Source organism: Osmerus eperlanus, chromosome 26 (assembly GCF_963692335.1).
Source record: "Osmerus eperlanus chromosome 26, fOsmEpe2.1, whole genome shotgun sequence".
Classification (NCBI taxonomy): Eukaryota; Metazoa; Chordata; class Actinopteri; order Osmeriformes; family Osmeridae; genus Osmerus; species Osmerus eperlanus.
In genome coordinates this window covers 9,698,356-9,712,523 of record NC_085043.1, presented here as the reverse complement: position 1 = coordinate 9,712,523, position 14,168 = coordinate 9,698,356, and the positions used below count along the sequence as shown (strand labels likewise).

The window sequence follows — 14,168 nt, the reverse complement described above, 5'->3', positions numbered from 1 at the left end:
GAGTAAGGCAGAGTACAGCAGAGTAGAGTAGGGTAAAGTAGAGTAGGGCGTGTACTGACTGTCGAAGTAGCTGGTGTCGTCTTCAGACTCCAGCTGAGGGATGAACTCTGCTTTCTGCCTCAGCAGAGAGTTCCAGTCCAGGTCTGTGAAGAAACCATGCTGCTTCACCTCAAACGCACTCCCTGGAGGAGAGAGAGGGGGAGAGGGGAGGGAGAGGGAGGGAGATGGGAGGGAGAGGGAGGGAGAGAGATGGGAGGGAGGGGGAGGGAAAGAGATGGGAGGGAGGGAGAGAGATGGGAGGGAGGGAGAGAGATGGGAGGGAGGGAGAGAGATGGGAGGGAGGGAGAGAGAGAGATGGGAGGGAGAGGGGAAAGGTTGGGGTGGAAGTAAAAGAGAGAGAGGGTAAGATAGTGTGTCTTCCTATAGAACAGCCAGTCTGTCATCTTCTCCCAGCCCAGCCTGCCCAGTCCATGCTGTCAGTGTCCTACCTGTTCCCAGTCTCTCCAGGGGGTTCTGTCTCAGCAGCTTGGAGATCAGATCCTGGGCTTCCATGGGGAGAGCCTCTTCCTCCTCCGGCCAGATGATGTCATCTAACACACACACACACACACGCACACACACACACACACACGGTCACTAAAACAAATACTTTTGCACTTCAATTTGATTGGGCAATTTTGCAGTATAGTCAGGTAGTGTGTGTGTGTGTGTGTGTGTGTGTGAGAGTGTGTGTCCTCTACCCACCACTGATGACCTGTCCGAACAGCTCCTCGGTTGTGTCTCCGAAGAAGGGGGCGCAGCCCACCAGGAACTCGTACAGGATGACCCCCATGGCCCACCAGTCCACCGGCTTCCCATAGCCCTGCCTCAGGATCACCTCCGGGGCGATGTACTCTGGAGTCCCACACACCTGGAGCACACACACTGAGTCTGAATAAAAAGGCCAGGAATGTTCTCATGGAGACCAGCTAGGGTGTCCAGGTGTGTGTGTGTGTGTGTGTGTGTGTCTGTCTCTCTGTGTGTGTGTGTGTGTGTCTCTGTGTGTGTGTACCTGTTTGTCTCGGAACTCCCTGGTGTCCTTCTCAATGTGGCCCTCATAAAGGTTCGTGGTCAGGCTCATCAGACCTATCTTGGACAGACCGAAGTCTGTCAGCTTGATGTGACCCATGGACGTGATGAGAAGACTGGAGGAGAGGGAGGGACAGGGAGGGAGGGAGGGAGGGAGGGAGAGAGGGAGGGAGGGAGGGAGGGAGAGAGGGAGGGAGGGAGGGAGGGAGGGAGGGAGAGAGGGAGGGAGGGAGGGAGGGGGTGGAGGAGAGGGGAGAGGGATGAGAGGAACATTGTTGATTAATTAAAAATAGTAAAAGATAATCGGTTTTCCAGATTAAAAGCGAGAGAGCGTGTGTGAGCGTACTTGTCAGGTTTCAGGTCCCGGTGCACGATGCCGTAGTTGTGCAGGTACTCCAGGGCCAACACCGTCTCTGCAAAGTACAGCCGTGCCATGTCCACCGAGAGGGCCCCGATGTTCTTCAGCAGGGTGGCACAGTCACCGCCTGGACAACACACACACAGGGCAGGGTGTTAGTGTGGGTAAAGCATGTTATGGGGTGTGAGTTGTACAGTGGATCTGCTGTAGAATATATTGTGTGTGTGTGAGCGAGAGAGAGAGAGACAGAGTGTGAGAGAGAGAGAGAGAGAGAGAGAGAGAGAGAGAGTGTGACAGTCTTACCTTCCACATATTCCATGACCATGCAGAGGTGCCTGCGTGTCTCGAAGGAGCAGAACATGGAGACCACGAAGGGGTTCTCGGCGAAGGTCAGGATGTCTCTCTCCACGAAGGCCTGCTGGATCTGGTTCCTCAGGATCAGGTTCTGCTTGTTGATCTTCTTCATGGCAAAACGCTGCCGCGTCTCCTTGTGTCTCACCAGGAACACGGCCCTGCAGGAGCAGGAGGAGGGGGAGGAGGAGGAAGGGAGAGGGGAGAAATGAAGGTCAAATCGACAAGACAAGAACGTTTTGCCCCCAAACCTAGCCTGCTAGCCTGGCTAGCTGGTCCAGGACACCTCCAGGCTGAACACTGGGCCTGATAGCCTGGCTAGCTGCTCCAGGATACCTTCCGGCTGTGTGCTGGGCCTGCTAGCCTGGCTAGCTGCTCCAGGATACCTCCAGGCTGAACGCTGGGCCTGCTAGCCTGGCTAGCTGCTCCAGGATACCTCCCGGCTGTGTGCTGGGCCTGCTAGCCTGGCTAGCTAACCTGGTCCAGGTTGGGACGTCTTACCCGTAGGCTCCGTTACTGATCAGCTTGATGTTCTCAAAGTCCTCCTCTCGGGGGGCCTTGGTCTGGGGGGCGGGGGGGGCCACGCGACTCTGCAACACAGCAGGACAGGCTTAGAACACAGCACAGGCCCCTGAGGAGGGGGAGGGGGGGATGAGGGATGATGGTGTTGCAGACAGGGACTCACGTCAACAGAGTCGTCTGTCTCCGGCGTGTCAGGGTGGCCACTGTCATAGCTGCTCAGCTGGGCGATTTCTACAGAGAGAGAGAGAGAGAGACAGGGTCAGACACACACACACACACACAGACAGACAGGTAGAGGACAGACAGGTAGAGGATAGTCAGACAGTCAGGTAGAGGACAGACAGGTAGAGGACAGACAGGTAGAGGACAGTCAGGTAGAGGACAGACAGGCAGAGGACAGTCAGACAGTCAGGTAGAGGACAGACAGGTAGAGAACAGTCAGACAGACATGTAGAGGACAGTCAGGTAGAGGACAGTCAGACAGACAGGTAGAGGACAGTCAGGTAGAGGACAGTCAGGTAGAGGACAGTCAGGTAGAGGACAGTCAGGTAGAGGACAGTCAGACAGACAGGTAGAGGACAGTCAGACAGGTGTGTGTGCATACCCTCCAGGGGGTCTCTGGTCAGGCCCAGCTGGCTGATGATGTAGCGGGGGATGTCAGTCTTGATGCCCTGGCCCTCCTTAGCGTGGCCCTCCGCAGCCTCCAGCAGGTGGTAGAACTCCTCTGGGTCAAACTCCTACACACACACACACACACACACACACACGAACATCACACACACACCAATGCCCAAGGTCAGGTACAGCAACACACTCCAGAAAACTGAGGTAGAGAGAGAGGTATGTATAACCGGTGTGTATTACTTGATAGATAAGATTGTCAGTGTGTTCCTGTTTGCTAACCCAGCCACATAATAACTACTACTTAAAGGGGGAAAAGGGTTTCGCGATAACAAAGCTAGAATAATCTAGAATAATACACTGTACACAGTAATGATACAGATCACAGATACAGTATACTGAGCTGTAGTGTGGAGGATTACTCCTTTATGTCCTCTGGCAAAGACAGAGAACCACCTTATCCTGCCCCCATCTCCCTCCCTCCCTCCCTCCCTCCCTCCCTCCCTCCCTCCCTCCCTCCCTCCCTCCCTCCCTCCCTCCCTCCCTCCCTCTCTCTCTCTTTCTCCCTCCCTATCTCTCTCTCCCTCCCTCTCTTTCTCCCTCCCTATCTCTCTCTCTCTCTCCCTCCCTCCCTAACCCTCTCTCCCCTTCAGCCCTCCCTCTCTCTGTCCCGCCCAGCACCCTCTCCCCCTTGCCAAGCTGTGTGTGCGACCATTTGTGAAAACCGGTGTTGTGTTGTCATGGCGTTGGCTGCATGTGATTAGTCAAAACTACAGATGTGAACACAGGGGCAGGTTCTCACCCACCCCCCCCTCCCTCCCTCCACCCACATCCCTTCTTCCACAGACAGCTGAGGTGGAGGAATTCTCCCAGCTGCGTTGCTGTGGAGGTGGAGGGGGAAGGGGGGGTGATGGAGCACCCCCTGTCCCCCAGCTCCCCTCTCCCTGGCTGGGCAGAGAGCAGGGGCGTGCTGGGGGTTGGTGGAGGGAAAGAGGGAGCCCTGATGGAAAACACAGAAACCCCGACGGTACCAGCTGGGAGGTGCCGATAACACACCATACATGCATGTGTGTGTGTGTGCGTGGTCTCACCAGACACTCCAGGAGGCGAGCAGGTCGGGCGATGACGATCATCAGCTTCTTCACCAGCTGGGTGACGAAGGTCACCTCCACACTCTCTGACCTCTCATGAGCCTGGACCGAGATAAGGACCACCAGAGAGAGAGAGAGAGAAAGGGAGGGGAGTGGAAAGGGGAAAGAGAGACAGAGAAAGAAGGAGAGAGAGGAGAGACAGACAGTTAAGGTTACTAAATCCAGGTTGAGGTAGCTGACAGGTAACAGGGGAACGTTGACCTCAAAGGAGTTTTCAGAGCGGGAAAAACAGCCTCCCGCCAACGGCAGAATACGATAAGGACTGAGGGAACAGTTAGAGGTGTAGTGTCTGCATTCCACAGAGACTCCTGGGGGAGTCTGAAGGAACTCCTCGACTCCTCAGGGAAATTCACAGCACAAACAACCCCGGCTGTGGGTTTAGACAGAGTCGTTTACCTGAGGATCGCATCTCACTGAGGAGAGTGAGACGGGAGAGACTAACACAAAACACAGCGGGCACCGTGAGATGAGGGACTGGGATGACGAGGTGTGTGTGTGTGTGTGTGTGGGGGGTGTAAAACTCAGCGATCAGTCAGGACGACAGCTTAACAGAGAGGGAGGCCCAGTTAATAAACAAGGCAGGAGCCATGTGTCTGCCAGCAGCTAATAGACACATCCTGCCAGTGACAGCCAGCCTTGCCCTGGAGGCCCCAATCATTTAGAACAGTAATGAAACTCCAAAACGCGGGAGATTCGGAGGGGGGGGGGGGTGAAATCGGTGAGTAATGGACAGTGGTGGGATGATCCTCCGTGCAAGCAGAAGCTAATTACGCCTGCGTGTGTGTGTGCCTATTTGTTTGTGTGTGTACGGCTGCATATTAGAGCAGGACTATCAGTGAGACAGGGAGGCCTGACCGATAGTGCTGAGCTGGGACTTAGCTCCCCCCCCCCCCCCACAGGTGACCGGGGTATTGGGGAGGGGGGTTCCTCCCCCCCATCCCCCATCCCTCCTCCAGGGGCCGGTTGTCATGGCGACGGGTCAGCGAGGGCCCGGGCCGGGGCGTGAGGTGAGCAGGTCCCCTGCCAGGATTCTAATAGGGTCACGGCAAGGGGCGGGATGGGATGGAGGGAGGGAAGGCGGGATGGATGGATGCGAGGAGGAGGGAGGGGGGAGGATGGAAGTAGGTCTGACTGAGAGGGTCAGGGCTAAAGGACAATAGGAGGAGAGAAGAATCTACGGTGACCGCCTCATTCCCAAACACACATTTTCACTCCACTACCCTCCAAAAAATCCTCCTATCTTCCCCACAGCCTAGTTTCCTGCTACTGTATCTAATACCTTCATGTCTGTGACCTTTTCCAACTCAGTATGACAGCGAACACAACCATCCCCTAGCTCTAACACTTGCTGTTTTACCAGCTAACAGCTGGTATACATGTGCCCTCCAAGCCCACAACATTAAACAGGCTGGCAACCAGCTAGTTAACAAAATAGTAACAGCTAGTTAACAAAATAGTAACCAGCTAGTTAACTTAACAGAACAGTAACCAGCTAGTTAACTCAACAAAACAGTAACCAGCTAGTTAACTCAACAAAACAGTAACCAGCTAGTTAACTCAACAGAACAGTAACCAGGTAGTCAACTCAACAAAACAGTAACCAGCTAGTTAACTCAACAGAACAGTAACCAGCTAGTTAACTCAAAAAAACAGCAACCAGCTAGTTAGTAACCTCAGTTAACTCAACTGTGAAGGTGGCGTGTCCGTCACACAGGTGTGACAGTGTGCTCCACTGCCTGGAGTCCGGAAGGTTCTGCAGAGAGTCCTCCTCCTGCAGCCTCCTCTGCCAGGACACGTGCGACATCGTCCCGCGATGGAAAACCAGGAACAAAAACTAAACCGTCCTGGAACGCTTGTCCGCCACGCGCACCCCGCCTCACGTATCCCCCCCGCCACCTGCCGCGCTCGGCAACCCCTCGGTAACCCCCCACGGCCAATTAGGGTCCTGGCGGTGATGTCATCCTCGCCCAGGTTTCCTCGTCTCTCCTGGTGAGGGCTGGCAGATATCGGTACGGAGCACGCGTGTGCGTGTGATTCTCGCTGAAGGTTATCTGCCGACTAGATCTCCAAAGACACGCCAAGTACATTCTAACAGGCTTTAACACCAGCGCGGGACTGTTTAACCAGCCAATCGAAAACGCCGATACTCTCCCCCTCACCCCTCCGTCTGGGCCCCTCCCCTCCGTCTACCCCACGCCCCTCCCCCCTGGTGACTGGGAGGCTCATCCGTCACCACGGCGACTGCTGGGGCGTGAAATTAAAATCAGGGAGGAGGGGAGAGGTCCCCGTCCCCCCCCCCCCCCCAGTTGAGGGTAGAGATGGGGCCACCGGGAGCTATAATGTCACAACCAGGAGCCCCTCCAGCTCTGTAACTGAGCTAATAGAGGCACCACCAGCCCACACACACACACACCTTGATCCCACAGGAGGCTGGGAGTGTGTTGAAGGGACCAGAACCACGGACATTCCAGCCAGTCGTCACACCGCGGAACGTTAACACAGACATCAGCTGTCAGTCAGCTGACTAACTGCTCACTGACAGAGACGAGGGAAAGAGTCCCATGTGGAGGGAGGGAGAGAGAGGGAGAGAGAGACAGAGGGAGAGAGGGAGGGAGCGATGCTCCATGACTTTCTAATTGACTCAACGGGGTCAAATTACCTTCCTTGTCACTATGACATCACGACCTGCTGACAAAACAAACCGCCGCTGGGAGAGACTGATCAGTTAGCCGGCGCTGGGAGAGACTGATCAGTTAGCCGGCGTCGCTAACAACGCTGTGAAGACGTTAGTGTAACCATGCATGAACACGGCCCCCAAACACGAAAACACAGTCTTCCAAACAATCACCTCCTCAACTTCTGGGGGGGTGAAAATATAAAAAAGATAAGATCAGAAAAGTTGCTAGATTGGCATTGATTGGGGTGACTGTATTGTAAAGACTGTGATGCCCAATTTCTATCGTCATGTTTATGTTACTTAACTTGAATGATCAATAAAAACATTAAACACAAAATCACCTCCTCAACGATTACTGAATATATTTTAATCAAATAAATGATTACTCATCGCAAGTTTTATGAAGTGAGATGGTAATCCTTTACGATTTCTCACTCCACTACACAGTTTTTTTTAAATCTGTGACATTAAAGCACATTTCACTCTGATATTAAAGTATTGCTTAAACTCTATACCTGTACCTAACAGAGTGGGGCACCTCTCAGACATAACTAACAGAGTGGGGCACCTCTCAGACATGACTAACAGAGTGGGGTACCTCTCAGACATAACTAACAGAGTGGGGTACCTCTCAGACATAACTAACAGAGTGGGGTACCTCTCAGACATAACTAACAGAGTGGAGCACCTCTCAGACATGACTAACAGAGTGGGGTACCTCTCAGACATGACTAACAGAGTGTGGAGCAACTCACATCCTGCAGCAGCTTCTCCAGGTTCTCCTGGAGCTCGTAGAAGTATCGGGAGGTGATGAGTCCATGGTGGGACTTGTCCAGACAGTCCCTGGAGAGCTCCATCAGCTGGTGGTGGATGAAACTCAGCACACCGTCCCCCAGGGGGGTCACCGTGTCAGGGGCCGCCGCAGACAGGAAGTCAGACAGACGCTCCTCCATCTGCGCTGTGGCCTGAGGGGGGGGGGGGGGGGAGTCACACACACACACACGCGCGTGAGAGCTCATGGTCGGACGAGCATGAGCACATGCAGGCCTTGGGAGGACATGGAGCTATGGAGGTGAACTAGATTTCTCTGGTGAAAGTGTGTGTGTGTGGACGTACCTTGGGGAAGCGCTCCTTGTAGACATGGTTCATCATGACGATCTCATGATCAAAAGATATAGGAGAGCGTCCAGGGCTGGAGGAGAGCACACACGCACACACACACACGTATGAGTGGTCAGAAGATAGAAATTCACCGAGACGGAACGAGAGACAGTGAGGTCTCGGTGTGATCTGGCCTACAAGTCCCAGGGTGCACCAGGGAACCGGTCTGCAGTCGATGACAGCCTCTGGGGGCTCTCGGGTCGTCATAGAGACAAGACAACGGGAGAAAGAGGGGTCACGACGAGAGGTCACAGTGAGAGGTCACAGAAAGGTCACAGCCCATCTTGAGGAGTATGACAGCTCTCGCTATGAAAAACACACAGGGACATACATGGCTGACTGCTTCAGTCACATGACGAACACACAGACACACACACAGACACACACACACACACACACACACACACACAGACAGACCCCTGAGGGCTAGTGGATGTTGCCAGTGGCTCCCTGGCGGGCTGCATGAAGCCTCAGTCTCCTCCAGGGTGAGGAGGTAAAGGTCATTCCTCTGGAGCCCTGGAGCCAGACACACTCCACTGCCTGGGACCTGTCCTCCACCGTGGCCCTACAGCCCCACTCCTCCATCCCTCCATCCTTCTATCCCCCCACTCCTCCATCCCTCCACTCCTCCATCCTTCTATCCCCCCACTCCTCCATCCCTCCACTCCTCCATCCCTCTATCCCCCACTCCTCCCATCCCTCTCTCTCTCCACTCCTCCATCCCTCCACTCCTCCATCCCTCTATCCCCCACTCCTCCATCCCTCTATCCCCCCACTTCTCAATCTTTCTATCTCTCCACTCCTCCATCCCTCCATCCCTCTAACCCTCTAACCCTGGACTGCAGAGGAGAAACAAAGGGAGAAAACAGAGAAGGCTCTGACCTTTCTGTCTGTCACTCTGTGGACAGTAAGCTAAGGAGCTGCTGAGAGGAGTGTGTGTGTGTGAGGTAGAGATACGCTCCCATCTCTGTGGTGTGTAGTGTTGGGGGGGAGTGTAGAGGGGGTAAACATGTGGATCTGGGTGTGTGAGTCATCCGTGTGTGTGTGCACACGTGACCAGGAGGGATGAGGTAATGCTCCCGGTCATTCATCGACAGCCCGCCCGTCCAATTACACGGCCTAATAGAATGAGAACACACTGAATGTGTGACATATGAGGTCAACCGCACAGAGGCAGTTTATCATCATGCCAGCACACAGGTACACACACACACACTGAGACACATACACACACACTGAGACACACACACACACATTATAAACAAATGGCCATGCAAAGAGTAAAAAGAAGGATGAAAAGCAAGACAAAGGCAATCTTGTTCTGGCGCGCGCACACACAAACACACACACACACACACACACACTAGCCTCTGATCTCTTTACAGGTGTGTCAATCAAACTAGGAAGACTAAAATCCCCAGCTCCAGGCACAGTCTACCTGTCGTCTTCAAATCAAACATTTCAATCGAGGTAAAAAAAAACACCATTCACCTCTCCGTCTCGGTAAGGAAAGGTTAGCTCTGACAGAGATGGATGCCTAGCCAGGGGGTGCTGAATAAATACTTAAATTTGGGGTAATTCCCCCCCCCCCCCAGTTTTAGCTATGGGTGAGGTTTATTGAGTAAGGCTTAGACAGGCTCACATTAGAATCTCAACAGTCCTCAGCATGAACACAGCCAGCCAGCGAGCCAGGCAGACAAAGGATAATTAGAAAACGCAATATTTCAACCGGAATGAGAGGTAGAAATGCCCTCACGGCTATCCTAAAAAAGAAAAGTATCCTCGTAATTTGGGGAACGACCTTGAAAAGCAGACTCTCACATAGTTACGGGATGATTTTTTCTCTCTCTTTTTCTCCCTGGTCTTTGTTTCTGTGTGAAACAGCCGAGGAGAGTTTGCGATTAACAGTTTGATGACTATCTAATGATGTCTGGTATGATCTGACTGTCTGAGGCTATCGATGTTGAAGTGGAGTGATTGTGGTAATAAGGCCTTTGTTTCCTGATGAGGTGATGTCAGATTACATCAGGAAGACTAGAAAACACTGAGGGCAGGCTTGGTTAGGGGGATACATGAAGTGAATCAGATATGAGAAAAGGAGGGGTGGAAGTAGAACGATGGAGAGATAGAGAAAGAGAGAGGGGAGAGAGAGACATGGAGAGAGACAGAGAGAGAGAGGAGGCAGATAAAGAGAGAGAGAGGGAGGGAGACATGGGGAGAGAGAGAGAGAGAGAGAGAGAGAGAGAGAGAGAGAGAGAGAGAGAGAGAGAGAGATAGAGAGAGGGAGATGGAGAGAGAGATAAAGAGAGAGAGAGAGGGAGACATGGAGAGAGAGAGGCAGAGAGAGATAAAGGGAGAGAGAGAGGGAGGGAGGGAGAGACAGAGAGAGAGACAGAGAGAGAGAAAGAGGGTAACATTGGTTAATCGGCTGCGGCCTGACTTGGGAAATGAAGAACCTAATTGACCATGACAGCAGGGCAGGTCTGCCAGGGAGGTGTGTGTGGTATTGTAAACACCTCAGAGCCCTCATCAGTGAAACCAACAACCACGGATAACAAGTTGGACAACAACCCCAGCTCCCATGACCACCCCTCCCCCTCCCCCCCTCCCCCTGCTCTGATAAGACAGCCACGTGGGGCCCGGCCCAGAGACATGGAGAAGAACCTCCAGAGAAATCTCAAGCAGCGTGACTCACCCAGTGGTGTGTGTGGGTGTGTCTGCTAACTGCGGAGCTAAGTACCGATGATGGCGGTGTGTGAGTGGGGGAAGCTAGGACCCTGGGGCTGGCGGTTAAGCAGCTCCACCAGGCCAGAGAACAGCAGCGCAGAGGAGAGATGGATGACGTGCTGAGCTCATTTCAAGAACCCTCAGAAAGAGAATGTAGTCTGGGAGGAGGGGAGGGGGGACAGTGAGAGAGAGGGAGGAAGGGAGATGAAAAAGAGGGAGGGAGAAAGAATGAGAGGGTGGGAGAGGGAGGGAGGGAAAGAAAAAGGGAGAGTGAGAGGGGGGAGGTAGAGAAAGTGAGTTAAACGACAGGAGAAGAAGCGATGCTGTCACTCCCAGCGTGGATGATGATCAAGGCCATGTAATGATCATATGATTGCTTTCCCTCGTTTAAATTAGCCGGCCTGATTCTCATTTTCCCTCTCTCTCACACCCTCCCTCCCTCCCTCTCTCCCCTCATCCCTCTCTCACACCCTCCCTCCCTCTCTCCCCTCATCCCTCTCTCACACCCTCCCAGTCTCCATCACTCAACCTCTCTCACCTCACTTCCTATCTTTTGGATTTCCCCTTCACGGTAGACTGCCCACTTTTTCTACCCATCAATCACCTGCTCTCCCCTCTCCTGTCTCTCTCTCCCTCTGGTCTCTCCTTGTAGCTCTGTGTGGACAGACAGAGACCAGCGGAGCGGAGGGGGCTGGCGGAGGATGAGAGGATGCAGGAAGGGTACAGGAGAGGAGGGAGGGGGGGGCACCTGCTGCTGTTGGGATGACACCTGGCATGGTCTCTCAGAAGATTAGTCAGTGCCAGGTGAGGTGACCCACTGATACAGCCTGGTACATATCACAAAGAGGAGGAGGGGGGAAGGAGAGAGAGAACCAGAAATAAGAGGGGGAGAAGGAAGGAGATAAAGAGATAGAAAGAGGAAGAGAGGTGGGGAATGAGAGTGAGGGGCAGGTCTGAGAGAGAGAGAGAGAGACAGAGAGAGAGAGAGAGAGGGGCAGGTCAGAGAGAGAGGGGCAGGTCAGAGAGAGAGGGGCAGGTCAGAGAGAGAGGGGCAGGTCAGAGAGAGAGAGGTTCTGGGTGTGGGTGATAAGGCCAGCAGAAGGCTTCTTTGAGAAGGTGATGCCACAGTGAAGAGTTCACTGTCACTCAAGGCTGCCAGGTCTGCAGTCAACGAGAGACGGCTGACCTTTCTACAGTCTGCCACACACACACACACACACACACACACACGCGGGCCTGATGGGTGTGATAGAGGGGCAGGGAGGAGGGCCTCACCTGAGGCTGCGGGAGCGCGGCCGCATGGCGGGGGGAGTGGCGCCCGTCCTCGTCCGTGACGCTCTCGGAGCTGAAGTGCTTGGTGAGGAAGTGCAGCTCGTCCGCTGTGGGCTGGAAGGGCAGCTGGTGCAGCTTCTCCTGGGATGAACAGGACGACTGTGAGAGGCAGAGAGGGAGGGGATTACAAGGGCTCAACCGTCGAGGGGCTAGCCGGGCTAGCTGGCGACGTAGCGGCTAACGCTACAGCTAACTGTATGAGGGGATGTAGCGGATAAAGCTATGGCTAACGGTATGAGGGGATGTAGCGGCTAACGCTACGGCTAGCGGTATTAGGGGGTGTAGCGTTTAACTGCTGATGACACAGGTGGAACAACAAGGCTAATGGCTAGTGACACAGTCAGACGACTGCTTGGCTAGTGAGGCTCACCTGACACACACACACACACACTTACCGAGACAGTGGAGCTGGGTGTGTTGGTGCCATAGCCAGACGAGGGCAGGGAGGCCAGAGACCAGCGCCTGCCATCAGACCTGAGAGAAAGAGCGAGAGAGAGCGAGAGAGAGAGAGAGACAGTGTCAGAGCAAGCCTTTTTTCTCCAATTGCTATTGAGCAGTACATCCACACACACACACACACACACACACACACACACACACACTCGCACACTCTGATCATCCAAAACAGATGAAGCCAGCTCATGCACACACACAGAATGGATGATCTAACATTACAGGATAGCAACGAGGAGACAAGCATCCATTCTGCGGAAGAGAGTCAAAACTAAAGTGGGCCACAGAGGCAGCAGGAGAGGCAGAAGAGGCAGGAGAGTCAGGGCCATACAGCCGAACTCTGACCGTCCGACACGGACCGGACGCCCAGAGTTCAGCCCGGAACACGGAGTGTTCATCCCGGAACACGGAGTGTTCAGCCCGGAACACGGAGTGTTCAGCCGGAACACGGAGTGTTCAGCCCGGAACACGGAGTGTTCAGCCCGGAACACGGAGTGTTCCTCTGGACAGACTGCTAAGCAGGAACCAGAACTGTGTCTGCCATGCTCGGCGCTGCAGGACAGAGGGATGGTCCCAGGCAGCAGCCATGCTGGGGTGCAGGCGGTACAGGGTGGGGGAGGGAGGGAGGGGAGGTCAAAGGTGAGGTTACCTGTCAGCCCTGTGTCCGTGACTGTTTGGGAGAGAGGACAGTGTTAGCTAGAGGGCTGTGTGTTTGTGTGTGCCTGTGTGTGTGTATCAAGGTGTGTGTCAATGCACACGAATATAGGCAGGGAGTAACCGTTATATTTTAACATGCCGCCTGTGGTCGTCAAATGCGGGTATCATGTAACATCTCTTCACACCACTAGGTGGCACTGTTGCCTCACAGTCCAGGCCTCCAGCAGTCTCACCTGCACCACTGAGGTCACGCAGGAGAGCGCTCTCTTCTTCTCTGGTCTACAGACTCTGCTTTCATCCCGGCGGTGCGCACTCTATCTCCCGATTAAACTCTCTTTGAATCCACTCTTTTTTTAAATCTTGACGGGGGCTTCAAACCGCACAGCACATCGCTGGCTCTGTGATCAGTTCCCCTTCAATGCACCCGACAGGTGGGTATTACAGGGAGCCTGTGTGTTCGCCTCGCCCTCTGTTCTCTTCTAAAGAGGAGCAGGTTGGTGTGGCAGAGAGAGGGTGTGGAGGTGTGTGTGTGTGTGTGTGTAAGAGAGTGCGAGAGAGAGAGAGATAGAGATAGAGACAGAGAGAGAGAGAAAGAGAGAGAGGGATGGGTAATTTGAACCGTAAACTTGCCTCGATGAAGGGAGGCCATTTTGGACTGAGAAGCGAATTGGGCCACGCCCCCCCCCCCCCCGAGAGCGCTGACCCCTGACCTCTGACCCCCCAGGGCTCACCTGCGTGCTGGGACAAAAGAGAAGTGTGCTGCTGTGTTGGGGGAGAAGTTCCTGGGGCTGTCCAGAGGGCTGCTCCCTGAGAGAGAGAGAGAGAGAGAGAGAGAGAGAGAGAGAGAGAGAGAGAGAGAGAGAGAGAGAGAGAGAGAGAGAGAGAGAGAGAGAGAGAGAGAGAGAGAGGGAGAGAGAGAGGGAAAGAGAGAGAGGGAGAGAGGGAAAGAGAGACAGAGAGATAGAGGGAAAGAGAGAGAGACAGAGAGAGACACAGAGAGAAAGAGATGGAAAGAGAGAGAGATAATTAGTGTGATAGAGTGGTTTACCTCCCTCTCCAGCAGAGACACATCCACCCCTCATTCATCATC

At 54.0% G+C, this 14,168-nt stretch overlaps 1 protein-coding gene across 1 annotated transcript in view; it reads right to left on the bottom strand.

Moving 5' to 3' along the window:
- Window positions 1–13,880, bottom strand: part of mast2 (microtubule associated serine/threonine kinase 2) — a 25,998-nt gene extending 12,118 nt beyond the window's left edge. The window contains exons 1-16 of the mRNA XM_062452176.1: window positions 13,810–13,880; window positions 13,071–13,091; window positions 12,364–12,442; window positions 11,912–12,067; window positions 7,865–7,940; window positions 7,504–7,713; window positions 4,012–4,113; window positions 2,904–3,036; window positions 2,463–2,530; window positions 2,279–2,367; window positions 1,730–1,938; window positions 1,415–1,553; window positions 1,052–1,184; window positions 745–910; window positions 489–590; window positions 60–182 (exon numbers count right to left, since the gene is read on the bottom strand). Of these exons, the coding sequence (XP_062308160.1) occupies window positions 60–182; window positions 489–590; window positions 745–910; window positions 1,052–1,184; window positions 1,415–1,553; window positions 1,730–1,938; window positions 2,279–2,367; window positions 2,463–2,530; window positions 2,904–3,036; window positions 4,012–4,113; window positions 7,504–7,713; window positions 7,865–7,940; window positions 11,912–12,067; window positions 12,364–12,437 (1,780 nt within the window). The 5' untranslated portion in view covers window positions 12,438–12,442; window positions 13,071–13,091; window positions 13,810–13,880. The remainder of the gene's footprint in view (window positions 1–59; window positions 183–488; window positions 591–744; window positions 911–1,051; window positions 1,185–1,414; window positions 1,554–1,729; window positions 1,939–2,278; window positions 2,368–2,462; window positions 2,531–2,903; window positions 3,037–4,011; window positions 4,114–7,503; window positions 7,714–7,864; window positions 7,941–11,911; window positions 12,068–12,363; window positions 12,443–13,070; window positions 13,092–13,809) is intronic.
- Between the last annotated feature and the right edge of the window lie 288 nt (window positions 13,881–14,168).